Here is a 19,584-nt window from a genome sequence, read left to right on the forward strand (position 1 = left end):
CTGTGTCTGAAAAGTTTACAGATATGCTTAATCTAAGAAAAACAAATTACTCATTACCGTGAGGGTATTAGAATGTTAATATACACTTTTCTAGAAGTGTTTTAAAAACAGAAATGCAGTGGAAGGCTAAAAGCTATCCGGGTGACAAAAAGCTAAAACCCTATGAAATCTATTAAAAGATTGGATAGTCACTTTGAAAACGCTGAAGATCTAATTTATCTTGAGTGACCAATTTAGAAACAATAAATTTATTGTTCAATACTTAAAGAAGAATGCATATTAGTCCTTCAAAGTTCAATTGTGGGCCTAAATCTTGCGTAGTGTTTTAGACTCTTTTGATTTAGATTGCAGATCACATTAGTGGATATGTCGACAGTATGCACTACCACTCATGATAATTTGGACAGAGTGAACATTCAGCACTTCCAAAACACATGTACAGTTGTTTTCAACTATCAAAACAATTGATGTTACAATACCGTAGAGCTAAAGAGACACATCATCTCTATGTTAGCAACATCAAGGGGAAAAAGAAACGAATAAATGAACATAAAGTCTTCTGATCAGGACATGTTGCGGAGTTTGAGACCTGGAAAATCAGCTTTTAAAAAATGTTCACAGTGGCTTAAGGTGCAACAAGCCTATACCTGTAGAGGATGAAATCGTAAAACTCAACCGCTTACTTCTTTATCATTATTCTCTTGTCCGCAATCGGCAGTGACTCAGGTTTTTGAGCCTCATGTGGGTGATCTGGCCCTTTGAAAACCTTTAAATGTGTGAAAAGCCTTCTGCCAAGCTGCAAATAAGACAGCATTTATAAGCAATCTAGACATCAATTACATTATACGGCGGGCATATAAGATAGAGCTTTCACGATTGGAATCATCTAGAGAAAAATTTCTTAAATAAATATAACAGATGCCATAAGCAGAAGTGTTGCTTATTGCACAAACAAAATAACAAATAAGGTGTATAATTAAACTCTTATTGTGCAGCCCACTCATTTTCATGACAAGGATAATTTGTATATGATTGAGTGTCGTAGATGAATATTATTTAGAATTATACAGATAGGACAAAATGGAATCTAACAGCTTGTTTAGACTTAACTTGTGCCAATAAAACAAAAAAAACATCTTGACTTCACTTGCATGAAGGACGAGAAGCCTTTCACCAACTCTGATGTAATGTCAAACTACGCACTTCCAATATCCATAATGTTACGACTACCACTAATTTGGGTAACAATGCAACAAAAACCAGTTATGAGACTGTATCCAGGAAAACTATATCCCACAATGAGAGAAGCAAAGATAGAGATGAGAGACATAACAGAATTTAGATTTGCAAACAATCGAAGCTGATAATAGCAGTGTTGAAAACGTGCAATTTCAATGGCGCCTTGATCAATGATGCCATTCACTGGTATTACACTGCTAGATTGTGTTAGCTGAATTATATCTACATATCCTCAGCTTATATTTCCAGTGATGCACAGACAATCATCATATATTAGCAATAGTAACACTTTACCGAACAGCAACATGAATGGTAAAAAGGTCCATGGGAATCTCAGGGCATGCTTAAATGTTATGACAGATCTGACAATGCAGAAATAAAAAATTAGATATCACATTGAGACATTCCTTAGATTTCAAAATTTTCTCTATAATCTCCACATTCAGGAACAACAGGAGAGTGAAGCTTGGTAATGAACAGTGAAAACAGCAGCATTCTTCATTGAAAATCAAGGCATACAACCAAGTGATGCTAGCAACCTCTGAAAATTCCTGCATTAGAGATAGTTAACCTATTTACAGGTCCTCAATTTTCCATTCTTTGCAGCTGCAAAATATGAATATTACTATCATGTCTAAACTCAATCTGAAATGGTTGAAGAACACTAGATTTGTCTATTTATTAAGAATGGTAAAACGCAAATGAAAAGAGATGATAGCCAACAATCATAAAGACAAGTGCATGTGATTATCCCATAGCTTGAATGAATACCACGTGGAAATATGCATAACACATAAGACTATCCTGCAAATAAGAAAAAGAGTGTTTCAATGATTGTAACCACCAAATCAGTTTTCATGGATGTGCTGCTCCACATAATTTTTTACTATTCAGTTCTTCGCATAGATTTACCACAATAAACGGGAAGAAATACATGAGCCAGTATTTCTTGGGAAGTAATTTGTATAAATGTGAATAATGTCACTCCCTGATAAACATGCAAAGAATTCAGGCCCACGTCAAACTAAAAGGTGCATGTACACAGAATAGCAGCATTACTCTTTTGAAAAGCAGAGCATGCAACCAAGCCATGCCGACAGGCTATAAAATTTCACAGGTTATAGACACTACAACTGTTTAAAGGGCCTCATTTGGCCAAATTTTGTAGTTTCAATATATGAATATCATTGTCATGACTGAACTCAACCTGAGATAGTTGAAGAATGTTGAAGCTAGTGGTAGCTTCGGAAGGTCTTTGGCATAGGATTCGGAAGATGATTTATTGCCTCTTTAGGGGCTTGCTTGGTGGAGATTTGGAGAAAGTGATTTATGTCTTCTTTCAGTAGTCTAACTTAGGAAAAGTACAATAATTAAAGTAAATTAATTATTGTGGACTATTAAGTCATTTTCTAAAGATAAATAATTTAATTATTTAAATGACTTAGAAATAATCTAAACCATTGATCTCCAAGATGATTTTAGAAGGGAGATTAGGATTTATGGGTTTGGGCTTAATGAAGATTATAAAGGAAGCCTAGCAAAGAGGTGAAGACACAGAAATCAAGTGAGCAAGTCATCACGGAGAAAGTGATTTTCTCTAGTGCGAGTGGCTTAGTGGACTGAAGTGCAGAGAAGGAGAAGTGTGAGTGGATTGAGGGTGAATACGGGGGCCGAGTGGATAAGCGATGAAACAATACACTCCATCATCCCATTCATGTTGCAGGGATCTAACTCAACCCCACATTTTCTTACTACTCTATTTTCAGATTTGATGTTGAGGTGATGGATGGATTATTTACTTGTGTTCATAAGATGGTGCCATCTCCGAAAGAACGTGAAGAAATTTCTAAAAGAAATAGAGATAGACAGGGTTGCAAGTGGCACATTTAGCTTTGACAAGGTTATTCACAATAGGAAGACCAAAATGCCAGGTAAGCTTTAATTTGTTTCAAATTTCATTGTCCCTTCATACTTTGCTTCAACTTTCAAATTTCAATTTTTTCTTATGTTTCTCTTATTTGTTGTAGATGTGTGGTGGACAAGCTACGGTAGTAGAGTACCCAATCTCCAAAAGTTTGTCATTCAAGTGCTCGGCCAAACATGTAGCTCCTTCGGATGCGAGCACAACTGGAGTGTATTTGAAAAAATATACACTAAGAAGTGCAACAGGTTAAAAAATTTCAGATTAATTTTTTGAATTCATTAAAAATTATAATTTATTATTCTTATTATTATTAGTTTATAATTTATGACCCTCATACAAATTGGAGTCCCAGTGCCTTAACAACATGGTCTATGTCTACTACAATCTCCAATTGTGGGTAAGGCAACTTCATAAGACACCTGACGTGGAGGCCATCTCATTGGATGGGATTGACACCACTGCTACATGGACGGTTGAGGCAAGAGGCCTGTCATAGAATCGGACCCTTGATTGGTTAGAGGAGGCACTGCAGGAGGTAGCAACTGCAAGGGAGAGAGAGGTAGAGGAGGTGACACCACCTACCATGGTCACCAATCGAGGATGTAGTGTACCTCCTCCTACTTCTAGACAACATCAGAGTCCAATGCCAACCCAAGGGCCGTCTTCATCTATAGAGGAAAAACCATTACTTTTTCTCACAAAAGGGGCAGAGGAAATCATTAGAACTTAGTGATCTACATATCTAATTTCATTGTCTATGACTCATGATATGAGATACATTTGTTATATTTTTTGTTGATATTTTGAGGGCGAGTCTGAAGCGAACAAAGTTCCTTCATAAGATTAATTACTCCAAAAGACTTGGAATATCAAATTATCCATTAAGAATATAAATATTATATTAAATATGTGAATAAAAATAAGAATGATGATGAACTACAATGAGAACGAGAGGCTTGCTTATATACCAAGCAAGTGTCTCTTCATGAAGAGTCATGTCCTATTAGACATGCCTCTTCAACCTAATTACTAGCTTAATTAACTATTATTTATGATTATTGTCTTTTACATTATATTTATATTATTTATATATTTTATTCGTTACATTGCCTCCTTCCTCAAAAAGCTTCCTCAAAGCTTCTCGATGAAAAAAAGCTTGATCTCTTTTTCGGCTTTGAAAGTCTTTCTGTCTTGGAACAGTCAACTTCATCGATACAAGCTGATATGATCTTCTTAGTGACAAACAAAATTGTCGCACTGAGAAGGGATCAGCCCATCCCAGATTAATCTTCTGTATAGTATTCTGATCACTGGAATTTTGTAACGACTTGTTAGTGTAAGACTGGATGGATGTTACGTAATTATTCTCTGAAACATTAATTTGTTGTCTTTGGTTTGAATGGTCCTGATACGTAGCTTGGTTGATTTGTCTACTCTCGTGATTCGGATGCCGATATAAAGTTTTTAGATTTTCTTTTGGTGAAGATGTTGTTGAATTGGTTATGGAACATTCACTTGGGATGTCCATTGTCTGAACTGCAACATCTAAGCGTGTCGTTTCTTCAACTGATTTGTCTTCTTGAGTTGTCATATTCACTGGATCTGTTGCAACTGGAGATTTTGATACCTCTTCTTGAGTGACTTGTTCCAACTTATCTTTTAATGCTTTCTTATCCTCCTTAAGTTTCTTAATTTGATTGAGCAGACTTTGATTATGGTTTCTCAGACGTAAAAGTTCTTTGGTTTTTGATTCATCAACCTTATTTTCAGTGTTTTGAATTTTAAAATTTTTATCTTTTAGATCTCTGATTTGTTCTAATAAATTTTTATTGAGGTTCTTTAAACGCAAAGTTTCCTCTTCTTGTTCTGATAAGTGCTCCTTGAGTTCCTTCTTTGATGCTTTAGCTTTCTTGACTTGTTCGAGTAGCTTTTCTTGGTGATCTCTTAGGCGCGAAATTTCTTTGTCTCTGCTGCAAATGACTTCTTCAAGCTCTTTTTGCTTCTTTGATATAGTTTTTTCGTTATCTTGAAATATCAAATCTGAGATATCCTTAAAGTCTTCTAATGAAGATTTTACTGATTTTGATTTACTTGTTATGTCTCGAAACATGACCATCTTCCCTTTATAAGGAAACGTCAAAACTTGTTTCTTTATGTTTAACATGAATGTACCCAAATCCTTAAACCAGGGTTGACTAAGTATGATGTCAGTGTTTCTATCCATCCTTACAACATGAAATTGAGATATGTAGTCATAATGACCTATTGTCACTTGTAGATCACTAATTTTATACTTGTTTTGGTCAAAAATATTTTTCTTTACACTAATGCTTAGCTCTGGAATTAATAGTTGATTTGCCAAGTTGATGTTGATATAATTTTTATCATTGCTTGGGTTGATGGCGACATTAACTTCTCTTCCTTGGATATTTCCTTTTAATGTAATTACTCTATGATCTGTAACTGAAAGACCATTATAGGAAAACCTTTCTTCCTTCATCATTTTAACTTTGTATGGAAATTTTTTTATTTTTATTTTTTTAATAACTTATTTATCTCCCTTTATATATATATATATATATATTTCAAATATTCTCTTCTTCTTCTTCTTTTTTGTTCACTCTATTAATAAAATTTTATATAACAATAATTTGTTTTTTCATATATATAATTATAAATTATATATATTATATAATTTTAATTTATATATATTATAAAATTATAATTATATAAAACTATATATACTTTTTTGAGACCCACTTTTCCTTTTATATGTAACTATATAAGGCTTATATAGTATTTTTTTTATAATTATAATAATATTTTTTTTTTCGAAAATTTGGATGAGTCGTGACTAATTTGGATGAGACGTGACTTTTAGTACGGTCACAATCTTTAGATTTGAACGATTAAAATTATTTAGATCACACCTTTTTTCTCCAATGCTTATCAAAATATCTTTCACTTTTAAAATACCATGGGCAATTACCATGGGTTGTTTTCTAAAACCTCGGTTAATGTTCTCCACGTAAAATGTAAAATGTAAAACTTACTACTGGTTTCTAAAACCACGGGCAATTACCATTGGTTTCTAAAATACCATGGGCAATTGTTTTTAAAACCTCGGTTAATGTTCTCCACGTAAAATGTAAAACTTACCATTGGTTTCTAAAACCACAGGAAATTACCATTGGTTTCTAAAACCACGGGCTTCTCCACGTAATTTTTTTTTAAATATACTTGAAAAGATTCTCGCTTATCTTTATTATGCACTTTTATCAATAATGTAAAACCCTTTATATATATATGTGTATTTTTTTTTTCAATTTTTTTGTTTGTTTGTTCAGAATATATTATTTCCTTTCCTCTTTTCTTTTTATATACCCTTCTTATTTATTCTTTATTATTTTTTTTAAATAATGGCCAAAGACCTAAAAAAATGGAGAATCTCCCAATATGTAGCGAAACGCTTCAATTATGACAGCAACGAAGTTGATGATAGGTTGATAGCCAAAGGCCTGGTGATCAGCCAATGTGGCTCTGATACCACATGAAGCGAACAAAGTTCCTTCATAAGATTAATTACTCCAAAAGACTTGGAATATCAAATTATCCATTAAGGATATAAATATTATATTAAATATGTGAATAAAAATAAGAATGATGATGAACTACAATGAGAACGAGAGGCTTGCTTATATACCAAGCAAGTGTCTCTTCATGAAGAGTCATGTCCTATTAGACATGCCTCTTCAACCTAATTACTAGCTTAATTAACTATTATTTATGATTATTGTCTTTTACATTATATTTATATTATTTATATATTTTATTCGTTACAGAGTCAGGACTCAGGATTCAAGACATGATTCACTGTTATGTGTGATGTAGCACTAGACATCTTATACATCTTATAGATTAGTTTTTTTTTCATATTTATGTGCCAATGCATTTATTTTATGTTGTTGATGCTTTAGATGATAAAAATTTGAAAAAAAAATGAATCTTTTTGCATTTTTTAAATTTTGCCTATGATTGCCAATTTTTACCGATTTTTTTCATGTTCTAGACATCACCAATTTTATTCCGATGCCGATGTTTGCAACACAAAGGTGGACTTCCAGTTTGAAAGAGACAGGGTGTTGACCCCAAGGAGAGGGTGAAGGTAATATGCATGTGTAGCCTAGTCCAGCCTAGGCACAGTTCTCTAGGAGGCGCCAGTGCATGGATGTTTGCATGCAGGCTAGGAACTTAGAGGTGTTTTCAATATACAACCCTAGCCTCCTATATAAAGAAAGCAAGTACATGTATATTTTCTTTTACAGTGAATAAAGAAAACATATGTGACTTTTGTGCTGCAAATTTCTGTCAGATCTAGTAAAACAATCAGTTTTGAGAGTTTATTAGTTTTCCAGCTCTCTAGGATTTCCATTTTTTAGATTTGTTTATCATGCACTGAAAATTAACAGGTGTGGCACATTTACGAAAGGGACTACTATCGAGTCTCTCATAATGGGGCACACTTACTAAGGTTGACATGGTCTATAAAAGGAGAGGATGGTGCTTTAGATTAGTAATCTACACAAGGTAAAGAGTTAGTGTGTTTATCAGTTTGTTGCTGTGAGAGCAAAGTATTTGTAGCCAGTTTGTTAGCTGCCGTGGTAAGTTCCTTCAGTAATAGAGTAATGTGATATTCTGTTGGAGACTCCGCTTGCTGTCCTGAATTTCTAGACTGCAAATTTATGCAGAATAGTTCCTAGTTATCTGTTGTTTTTATTTAGCTCATAGAATGCAGTGTTTGTACCCCTGATTTAACAAATATTGTTTTAGTCAATGCAGATCTGAAATTTGTAATGTGGTTCCTAGACTTTCAGTTTGTAGCTGTAGGTTGTAATTCTTTGAGTGTAGATCTGCACTCAGTGAAAAATTTTATCAATGGAATCATTAAAGATTATAGTCTGTACAATCAATCGGTAGACTCTACATGAATTATGGAACCCCAGAATATATGCAGAACTGGCACTCATCCTGAAAAAACATCTTTCCCAGAATTTGATCATGGTAAAATTCACCGTGATTAAAATAAATACGAGAACACCATTCTAAAAATTTCAATCATGTTTCACCAGCACAAGCAAGCAGATCATGGTGTGTGACCTCTTTGGGCCAGTTGTGATGCTTCCCATTGAGCTTAAAAGGAAGCATTTAACAAAATATCAATTTGATCATATAGAAACAACTGCTATTTATAGTGATTCATATAAATTCATTGTATGAGTTGCTTTCTATATCAGTGGAAGCTAACAAATGACCACCCAAAAGTCACTTGAAAAACACAGCCCTATTAGAATTTAGGATCATTAGCTTCACCAGCTTGTTATCATCTGGTTTTTGTATTTGATATTAGGAAGAAGCTGTTAAGTGTTGACATGAAAACTTCTCTCAAGCAGAGGCACATGATAACTTCATGGTATAGATTACAATTATAAATAGTGATTGTCTCAAGAATATCTTGGTATTTCGTCTCTACCAATATTCTGGAGATGTATTGAAGATCAAATATTGTGAAAACAGACCTCATTGTAAGTTATGCCCCTAAACTTTACCTGTTAATCAACTTGATAGGTTTTGCCTTGAAAATAAAATGTTTAAAAATATTAAACATAATCAAAGAGAAAGAAGACATACACGTCCTTTAGGAAGCATGCCCCTGACTGCATGCTCAACAATACGCTCTGGAATTCTCTTCTGGAGATGATCAAAGGTTTCCACCTTTAACCCACCAGGTCTGCCCGAGTGCCTCCTATACAGCTTCTGTGTCCTCTTATTTCCTGAAACAGCTATTTTTTCTGCATTAACCTGTTAGCATGGCATTATAATAAAAAATAAGTGTGCAAACATACAAGAAATATAGCATGTAAATGATGATCAATACATGAATATTTTGTAACAAGTCAGGCAAAAGAAAGTATTACTCCGTCAACACAGAAAACCAAATAACAAATCTAGGAATTCAGAACCAGTATTTCAGGAGACCATGTTACGTTAAGAAATGCCAGATAAATAGCTTCCGTTATCCAAACTATCAATTTCACAATAATGGAACTCTATGAACTAGCAATATATGGAGAAATTAACAGATGATAAAAGCAATCAATGGGTTGGTGAAGTACACGAAGCATAAAAATTTAAGGGGGTCATTCAAGCATCTCGAATATAATTTACAGCATTAAGAAGGCATGCAATATGATTGATAGAAATGAAACAATACGTTGCACTTGATCAAGAAATCTGTCCACTATCGACTGCTATAAAAGTCGCCAGAACATTCCAAAGGATGTTATATGATCAAGGATCCACAGTAATACTCTACTCTGCAAAGTTCTACGTGCTTGTCTGGTGGCATCTTTCTAAAAGGTGAGAAATTATGCATCTCTTGAAGAGATGAAAGAACTACACCTATAGACCATATAAGGAATGAGCATGGCTCCTAAGCATAAAACATCTACAAAAACTACGGGCATTAAAACACTACAAAGCATTATTTGCCTAATTATTCTTTCTTTCGGAGCTACATCTATATCTCTTTAACTGGGCAATTTTCATCATTAAATAATAGATAGAGAGCATTATAGTGCAATATTATGTTGCAGCATTTTCTAACTACAAAGATTTCCCAGTTTTCATTGTTTTACCTTATGCCACTGGGTCCCCCTCCACACCTAAATCTTACAGATGTCTCCAGTATGGATATCAAGGATATGGCTTGGGCATGGCCCATATACAGTGCAGATATATATCCATATAGTATACAGCTCAGGTATAAACTGAATACATATCTATTTGTCATACATCTAATAAATTAATAAAATTATCTTATCTTATTGAACAACTTTGGAAAATTTAAAGAGACAAAATGTTGTCTGCTGACCCTAAAACTAAAGAGCATGCCAACTTGTAAAATACAACTTGGAGAAAACATGCTAAATTTCCAAAAGGTAGTAAAAATTCTTAATAGCGTTTGTTAAAAATTAAAGTTGTAGATAATATCTAGACAATCTTGGATAGTCAATGGTTTAAGCCTTTAAGAACATGAAGACATTGGCTCAGTCAATGCTTAATCAATGCACTCAACTTTTCATATTAGTATAAAGAAGTCTATAGGCTTCAAACTGAAATGCTTTCAAGAATTATGAAAAGCCTCTTGTTATACCGTTTCAGTAGAAAAAAATTAATGATAAGTTGCACAATACAAGGAGATGGGTTTGAGTTATCAAAACAAGTACATGCTGGAAATGTGACCCCCCAAAATTTGGAAACAGAGAAACATGGTATTAAAAACAACAGATTAAATATTTCAAAATTTTGATACACTTTATAAATAGGACATTATCTTGAAAGAAAGAAAAAAAATTCTAGAAGTTTCCTTCTCTTTTCTATTGTCATTAAAATCAAAAATTTATTTAAGCATCATCATTAAATGTTAATAGCAAGTTTAGTTGTTTGGGAGGGTCCAAATGTTCATTTCACTAGCTAGCAAACTCTTAAAATGCCACATTGTGTTTCCGAAATGTGAAATGTGAAGGGAAATGTTTCATCACGTTTCCAAGATATTTGGCAGGGGTTTCTGCATTTCCTTGCATTTCAAGGAAGGAGTCTTGCCCAGCTTGTACATATGACCAGATTCATCACAATATCAGATGGCAACCACCTTGAAACCATAATTAATCTCCTTTACAACAAACCAAACCGGCCAAAATTCATTTTTTTTATTGGTGTTTGTAATGGCAGTAAATAAAAAGAGGTTTGTTCTAACACCTGAAACATGAAGAACATCTCCAATCTTAGTTGTATCTATGATGACATCACCACAGCATAACTTGTAGGGCTGAATTTTCACCAATAACCACTTTCTCTCCACTGCGTTGCCAACTATAATCAGAGAGGTGGCCTTTCTTCTCTCAAGATTAGATAGATAAGAATAGATAATATATCGGTGTCCAACAAAGTGACCACAAATAGGTCAATGGGACTGCTAAGTACAATAGTATCAATACATTCTGGGAGCGCAAGGGCCATTCCTATAAAAGAAGACAAAGCATATTGCATTGCCTGTGGGAACTTAGTCAAACAAATTGCAAACAATGGCTGCCTTGTAAAAAATAATATTTTAGAAAGAACAACAAGCAATGAAATTTCATGGTAGGAAAGAGCCCTGCAACATTTATGCCTCAATCCTGTCTTATATTTCTATCAAATTTATTTCTAATAGATAAAAAATTGGACATGTAGAAATGGATACCAGCAAAAGACATGCAAAGCAACACTTACAAAAAGGCTTCAGTAAAGCATACCACAATAACATATGCTCCCATGTCTACACTCGGAGTAAAGGTTGCTAGATTCTTTCCACGAATGTGTATAGCTATGGTTGATGCCAGCCTTCCAAGAATTTTGTCTGTAGCATCAACAATATACCACTTTTTCTTGGCATTTTCATGATCTGCTGCCTTTGGATACCAAGTTTTCTGTGAGATAATCTGCATGTAAAACAATGTATGAGCATTAAATGATAATCCCACAGTAGCAAAAGAATGCCATGACAGCATCCAAAATTCACCATTAAATGACTATTGAAATTACTACTTTGAAGCCTCTCACAACTTGAAATGCTGTAAATGGGTAATTGAAGGCATTTGATACAATATTCTAAATAGGAAATGGCTGTCAAGGGAAATTGCTTCTGAATTGGGATAAAGTGAAGAAATAAATATTTTACTTCATTAAATAATGAAGTCGCCCAAAAGAGATATTCCACTAAATAGTGGAGATATTTGACTTATTTTGATCAACTGGAAAAGCTAAGAATGCCCGGATCCTTTTGTCTTTTCATGTGAAGGAGTCAAAGAATGACTAATTTGTGGACATGGTATGTGTTACCACTCAAACTAGCAAGGGTCCTAAGGGGGAATCCTATAGAGCCACTATTAGGTCAAGTGGCAACAATGGAGCAATAGCCCACTGTCACCTCAGCTAATGCTCCCTGCTCTTTACGGACATTCACCAATGGGAGGAGACCCGGTATAAAAGGAATCACAAGGATGAATAGATCAATGATGGGATAAAGGGTGATTCCTAAAGCCTATTCACAAGAGAGACTTAATCAAATGACTTGCTTTAGAAACAAGGTGGTAGGCTCTCTAGGAAGGGCTAAGGGGATACTTAAGCCTAGGTTTGGAGAATTTCCCTTGACAAGAGGTATTCCAGACTTAAGGATCCCTAAGAAAAAATGGCTTCTATGCAATCCTTGTAGAATTTGAGTTACAAAGCTATGGGACCACAAAGAACCCACAAACTAGGTCAAGGGTATGGAGTTGATCAACAATAGAGGGGCTTGACCTAGCTAGGGAGGAGAATGGGATCAAAGGACTAATTTTCTTTTGAATTTCAAATGCAATGATCCAAGTGAGGACACTAACCCAAATCAACCTAGGGAGAGGAATGATCCTTGGGATAGGGCTTGCAATATCTCGGGATTCCACCATCGGATTGAGCTCAAAATTGGAGGACCCCTTGAGAAGACCCCAGCGCAGTTGTGGACCAATTTTCAAGGGTTTTGGATGGCTACAAAATATTTCGCTTGATGCCCTAGGAGACCTTCTAGGGTTAGGCCTAGAATTGGGAGAAGTGAAGAAAAGAAAGGTTATTTTGACCACCAAAGGGATGCGAGGATCAGTGCCTTGCTTCTTGGGCTTAATGGAGTCAAGATACACCTAGATTGAAGATTTTCTCATGCTAAGGAGCCCTAATTGACCTTCGCTAGCCTTCTCAAGTGCAACAACTAGGTTATTAGGGATTTATACTTCAAATTTGCAAAGGAGATGAAGTTTCAAGGTTTTTTAACCTAATAGGTGCCTCTAGGAACATTCACCCACTCCCTCAAAGAGCAACACATGCATTAAATCAATTATTCAAGGTTTCAAAGAATAATTTCGCATTATTTAGCCCATACAAGAATAATGATAACAATACCATGCATTAGACAAGTAAGATAACAAGAATAGCATTAAATTTCACTTACATGAGAGAGAGAGTATATCCATTCATCAACTTCGCATTAGAAAAGAAGCTCCAAAGACAATAGCGAAAATCCAAACATCATAGTGCATCAAGAAACTCCAAAATTTCATCCAAGAAAGCAAGTGTGAAAATCTCTCAAGAGATACTAATCAAATCCAAGTGATGATGAGAGGAATGAATGAGCCTCTCATTTATTTATACAATCCATAAGGGGGTTCGAATAGACTAATTAGCCTAATAATGCCCCAAATAATATAATAATGATATGACTTGTTGACAAGCCCACCAAGATAGCTCAATAATACAATGATAAAGCCTCTCAAGAGGGAAAAATAGTAATCATAATGAGTCATAGGGCCATTGAGAAGGCCTAGTGGAGTCCAAAGTGTGCCAATGTGAGAGAAAAGGCTCCAAACATAATGATCAAGGGGATGGCCCCTTGATATCTAAGCCCCAAATGGGTGTGGGGGCACAACAATAGCCTCATGGGTCTCCAAGTGGATCGATAATGCATGTATACCATCTGCAAGGGTTGGAATGATGACATAAGCCCTCCCATTGTCTCCTGTGGGGAGACACATCCTCATCTGGACCCTGGAACATCTGCCAAGTGTATGGTGCAAGTGTGAAGCCAGTTGGGCAAGGTGGTCCAAGTGCATCATCCTCATCCAAAAGGTGGAACACAAGCAATCAACGAGTGGTGCTGAGGAATCCATGAAGTGGAATACTTCTCCCTATTGTGGTGGAGACCCATAGCTCTCAACGCTCACCCTACAAGTACCAATGTGACCGTTTGGAGGGCTTGGACCTCGTATAGGGAGACCAACCCCAAACGAAGACCCGCCCACAATCCTGCATAAGATCCAATGCGTCTCCTCACCTTCCAGTGTAACAAATCATTAGAGTAATTGAGTAAAAGAGCTTACAAATCATGGAAAACAAGTGGACACTTCATAATGGCATGCCTTCAATAGTGGGCTTTGGCATGTAGTGTCTCCAAGCTCAAAAAAAGATTAACCAAGGATTCTATTAGGTGGTTTCAGCCTTCAAAGGGGGTGATATGGCCATGGTACATCCATCAAGTGGTAGGTGGCATGTGATATAATGATGGAGCGGAGTGGGGGACCAAGGGGAAAGCTCCAAGCCACATGCCATGGTACAAGGGTAGCTATTATAAGGGAAGCCCACACTTGGGTACATGAATGTAGGAGGGAGCAATCGTGGTACATGAGTTACCCCGACCTTTGTTTTTACACCCTTCTTCATATGCCTTTTGCCTTTAATTGATTTTTCTTCATCACTGCTCGAGGCTCCAGGAGATGAGAGCATGATGTGTAAGGTATCGCAGTGGATAACCCCTTAAGGTGGGGCAATTCATCCCCACCAGGGGTTGGGACAATCATGGGTTCCTTAATGATAGAGGGGGTTCATATAGGGCCCATAGGAACTAGGGTGATAGCCATAGATAGGGGTATGGCTCATGTTTGGCTTTTGCCCACGTGATAAATATGTATGTCCCGGCCATCTTTTGCATTTTATGGTACATTTCCTATTGAGAGTGGCCAAATTATGCTTTTTCCTTTTCTTTTAGCTGCATCAACCTCTGGGGCATCATTCTAGGCCCGACCCAAGGTGTGGACAAGGAGAGGGGGAGGCTAACTCCTTGTGGACCTAGTGGACAAATGTGGACCCAAATGGGAAAAATGATGGATGGGGTTGTAATGAGCAGAGTGGAGTAATATATATGGTATCAGGAGGCGAGACCACGCAACCAAAATCAAGGTTTCCCATGTAGTTTCATCCCTAAAGCTAGTAGCCAATGAAGGAGATACCACGGGACTAAGATAGAAGGTTAACCATCAAATTGGGCGGAGGAGACCAAAAGTACAGAGCTAACCCACTCTTTCTACCGAATTCCCCCACTAATCCATGCCCAAAAGCATCCATGACAAGTAAACAAAAGCACCCAACTACACAATGAAAAGTCATGATTTTGCACAGTATGCCTCCCAGTGTCCTAAGAAGAAAAGGAAGAGAAGGCAGCGTGCATCAGTGGTAAATGTTGATGATGATGACGATAAGCATGCACCTCAGAAGAAGTCACAGATTTGTCAGAAAGGGAGTTGACAAATCCTCATTAGATTCTTCCTTAATTAAGAGATAAGTACTTCATATTTTTCTCTCTTTATTATTATTACTATTTTTTTTTTTTATCAGCCTCGTCTTTGTATATTGCCTTGGTTATGACTTTTTTTCCATGGCCCCTTGAATGCAGTTTGCAGAAAGGAAGAATGGGCACGTTGTGGAGATTGTCAATGCTACGATTCATGCAACAAATGGCAGCATCGAGAAGTACAAGGCAAGGTTGTAACAAGACGATTCTCCCAAACGAGGGAATGGACTACAAGGAGATCTTTTTGCTCCAGTTGCTAAATGGTCAATGTTCAAGAAGGAAATTATACAAATTGTTAGAACGTCCAAAACCATGCCAGATGTGACAGCCCATGGCTAGTTCCCCTATTACAAACATTGTAACCACTTTGTTATAATTAAAATGGTTGAGAATTGGGACACGGATTTCAAAGCTTGAGGAGGGAGATTGCTTGGGAAGATGGAGGAAGTTGGTTATTAATTACAATCATGGAGGTTGACTGGTATGCCTTCAATGGGCTGACTACCCCAATGATTTCAGCGCAAGAAAAAAAGGACGAGAGCCATACTCCTTGGAAAAATCTATAAGTAGAAATGATGAAAAAATTAAATTACGAGCATGGGTTGGCAGGCTGAAGGCAGTTGCAAAACGACTGACAAGAAGTGGTGTGGGTAGCTAGCATGACAACATCCCCATGACCACACGCAATTGGAACAGAGCCACCAGTTGGAGACAAGGAGATGAGCACGGGCAAATGCACAACCATGCAATCATATACATTTACAACAACGGTAGGGGAAGTTGCGAAGAAACTTCTAAAGAAAGGAAGGGGCATCGATTGACGCATGAAGGATTGTGAATCCATTCACGTAGGCATTTGGGGCATTCGAAAATAAAATAACACAGAGGGAGTTTGGAAGGAGGATATAGATTTTGGCGATAACCCAACTGAAGAAAAAGGAAGAGGGTTTGCTAGTTGAGAATCACAGAGCAGTGGCTTTCCTAAGGATTGATGAACCCGTTAGAAGTGACTTGCCTTAGGATTGATGAACCCACTGGAAATTTTGTAGATGTAAGCAATGGCTTGCCTAAGGACTGATGAACCCACTAGAAGTGGCTTGCCTTAGGACTGATGAACCCACTGGAAAGTTTGTAGATGGAAGCAGTGGCTTGCCTAAGGACTGATGAACCTACAATAAGTGGCTTGACTTAAGACTGATGAACCCACTGGAAAGTTTGTATGGAAATAGTGGCTTGCCTAAGGACTAATTAACCCACTAGAAGTGGCTTGCTTTAATACTGATGAAACCACTCGGAAGCTTGTGGATTGATGAACCTATTGTCCACGAGAGAAACACCGAATTACTTGGGGAGTTGATGAACCACCAAGTGTAGCCCTAGGGCTGACAACACGAGTGCTTGCTCTCACTGATGAACTATCTGGAAAAGTGGTTTTTATGCTCCAACAGTGTCTTATCCAACTGATGAACCTTCCCATGTTAAAATGAAACTCTTCTCATGGATTCGAGTTGTGATTCTCGATGCTTGTAAAGAACCCCCATGTTGATGCTGGCTAAGTTAAAAGCCCTATGATGTAACAGTGGAGAACTGTTGAAAACGCCTGAGGGAAACAGATCCTTGTTCATTATATTTGACTTTATGATTAGTTGGTGGGTAGAGGTGGATTGACCTTTACAGACCATGTTTCAACTGGTACATTGGTTTTTATTCCTTTGAGCACTCTTCCTCATACTATGAAATCTGCCTCGGGGGTTATTGGTTGCAAGAAAGGCTACAGTGCAGGCCAATCTAAGGTTGGGTGGAGAGTTGAAGTCCCAATCTCAGTTACCAAGTCCTTCATTACAAGATAAGTGCTTATTTGCTCTATGTGCAAGTGAATTTTATATGTATGCTTACTATGCTATTTAAATGCCATTATGAATGTGTGGAATGTGATTTCCTATAGGAATATGGAATTTTGATGTCTTGTGTATTCTTGAGTAATGGTAAATGCATGTAATAATGCTAAGGAATGTAAATTGTTGTAATGTTGATCCCTGGTGCAATCTGTGAGGAATGGTCTAATTCCTATGTCTATCTCATAAGTTTAAATTCATAATGATGGCCTAAATACAGTGGATGCGCAATATATATGGTTCTATGTTTATTGTGTTGAAATATTTATGCTATTTTTGAATAATGATTTATTGCATGTGTTGTAATGATGAATGTTAATTTCCTGCAAGTTAGTGAGGGATGGTTTAATTCCTCTGTGATAAATGAAGAAGTGGCCAACTTCTGTGCGTAATAATTGAGCTTGAATTCACTCTAAATACCTAAGTATGAGAGATGGGTGAATCTCTATCGCATGATTAAATTCTTGTGCCTGAAATGATGTGAATATCATATCTTATATATATATATATGTGTGTGTGTGTGTGTGTGTGTGTGTATCTCAGTGTGAAAGCATCAAAGCTCAAGAGGGTTAGTTCCTTTGATATATACATATATAGCAAATCCCAATGAGTGTGAAATTGACTAAGCGTCAAGAGGCGCAGTTCGGAGGTCGAGTGAGTCAGCCAGAGGAGACGCCGACGTTCGAGGAAAGTTCGGGAAAGAGTTAGGCAGGGCCTAAACGTAATAGTATGTTAGCCTTGGCGCTAGCGAAAAGAGTCCATACAACCAAGGATCATGGCCACCATTCTAAATCCTAGTCCCCGGCATTTTAAAACTAAGTCCATTTGTGCCCAAAACAAAACCCCCAAGGAATTCACATCTCGAGGTATTCACTTCACGAGATAGGAAGGGATATCGCACTTCACGGAAATTCAATTACACGCAACGACAAGAGCCTGGTGGGACCTGTTACCGCTCAAACTAGCAGGGGTCCTAAGAGGGGATCCTAAAAGGGCAACTACCAGGTCAAGGGCAAAAATGGAGCGATAGCCCATTGTCACCTCTACTAAAGCTCCCTACTCTTTACGGACTTTCATCGATGGGAGGAGACCCAATATGAAGGGGAATCACTAGAAGGATGAATCAATGAAGAGAAAAGGAGTGATTCCTAAGGCCTATTCACAAGAGAGACTCAATTGTATGGTTTGCTTGCTTGAGAAGCAAGGTGTAAGGCTCTCTAAGAAGGGCCAAGGGAGTTTCAAGGGCTAGGGTTTGCAAATGAGACTTATCAAGGAGGAACCTAGTCCTAGAAACCCTTGTGAAAACTTGGTTTCCAAATGGTCTTTGTAAAATTATCTTCCAAAAGTTGTGGGACCACACGGGACCAAGTGGACCCAAAATTAGGTCAAGTGGGTGGAGTTGATCAATCAGAGGTGTGCTTGACCTAATTGAGGGGGAGAAGGGGATCAAAGGAGAAATTTTTAGTGATTTTAATGCAATGATCCCTATGAGGTCACTAGCCAATGGGAAACCAAGGGCAAGAATCGATCTCAGATCTAGGGCTTGGAATATCTCGAGATCCCACCGTTGGAATTGCCTCAAATTTGGAGGGCTCCTAGGAGACACAACAACGCAGTAGAGGGCAAGAGATCGAATTCTTTTGATGGGTGAATTGTGAGAAAATCGATGCCCTAGGTCACCTATTGGGGATAGGCCTAGAATGAAAAGGGAGAAGGTGAGAAGGGAGGATCAGTGCCTAATCCTTTGGGAGAAATGAAGTCAAGGAGATTCCAATGCTTGGGATGGATTCACTTAGTCAAGGAGGCCTATAGAACAATTTCGCATGGCAATTAGGGCATGTGAACAATTGCTTCAAGGTCTTTACACTTCGACTTCCAATATATGATGACTTAGCAAGATAAAACTTTGACAAGCTATCTCTAGGAGAATTCACTCATTCATGCATGGCCCATGACATGATGCAATGCTATGAAAAGACAAATTTTCACAATTGCGCATAAGAAAAGCAATAAATTTCAGCCTAATATAGCGAAAATCCCCAGCAACATGCATGTGACATAAGCAAATGACAAAATAGCATTAAAAGGGTACTTACATGTAAGAAAAAGTATATCCAATCATCATTATATGCCAATAGTAAAGCTCCAAGACAAAAATGAAGAGATCCAAACATCAAAATTCATCCATTCATTCAATTTCGTCCTCCAAGAAAGATAGCGAAATTCTCATCAGAGAGAAAGATCCAATCCAAGTGATGATGATGAGGATGATT

At 37.0% G+C, this 19,584-nt stretch overlaps 1 protein-coding gene across 1 annotated transcript in view; it reads right to left on the bottom strand.

Annotated features, from left to right (window-relative positions):
• Positions 1–298: 298 nt before the first annotated feature.
• EMB1473 (Ribosomal protein L13 family protein) overlaps positions 299–19,584 on the bottom strand; it is a 79,253-nt gene continuing 59,967 nt past the window's right edge. Inside the window, exons 2-4 of the mRNA XM_089415298.1 lie at positions 11,518–11,703; positions 8,852–9,022; positions 299–796 (exon numbers count right to left, since the gene is read on the bottom strand). Of these exons, the coding sequence (XP_089271424.1) occupies positions 680–796; positions 8,852–9,022; positions 11,518–11,703 (474 nt within the window). The 3' untranslated portion in view covers positions 299–679. The remainder of the gene's footprint in view (positions 797–8,851; positions 9,023–11,517; positions 11,704–19,584) is intronic.

This window comes from Pinus tabuliformis, chromosome 6 (assembly GCF_031772625.1).
Source record: "Pinus tabuliformis cultivar Carrire ecotype Pingquan chromosome 6, CPIR1, whole genome shotgun sequence".
Lineage (NCBI taxonomy): Eukaryota > Viridiplantae > Streptophyta > Pinopsida > Pinales > Pinaceae > Pinus > Pinus tabuliformis.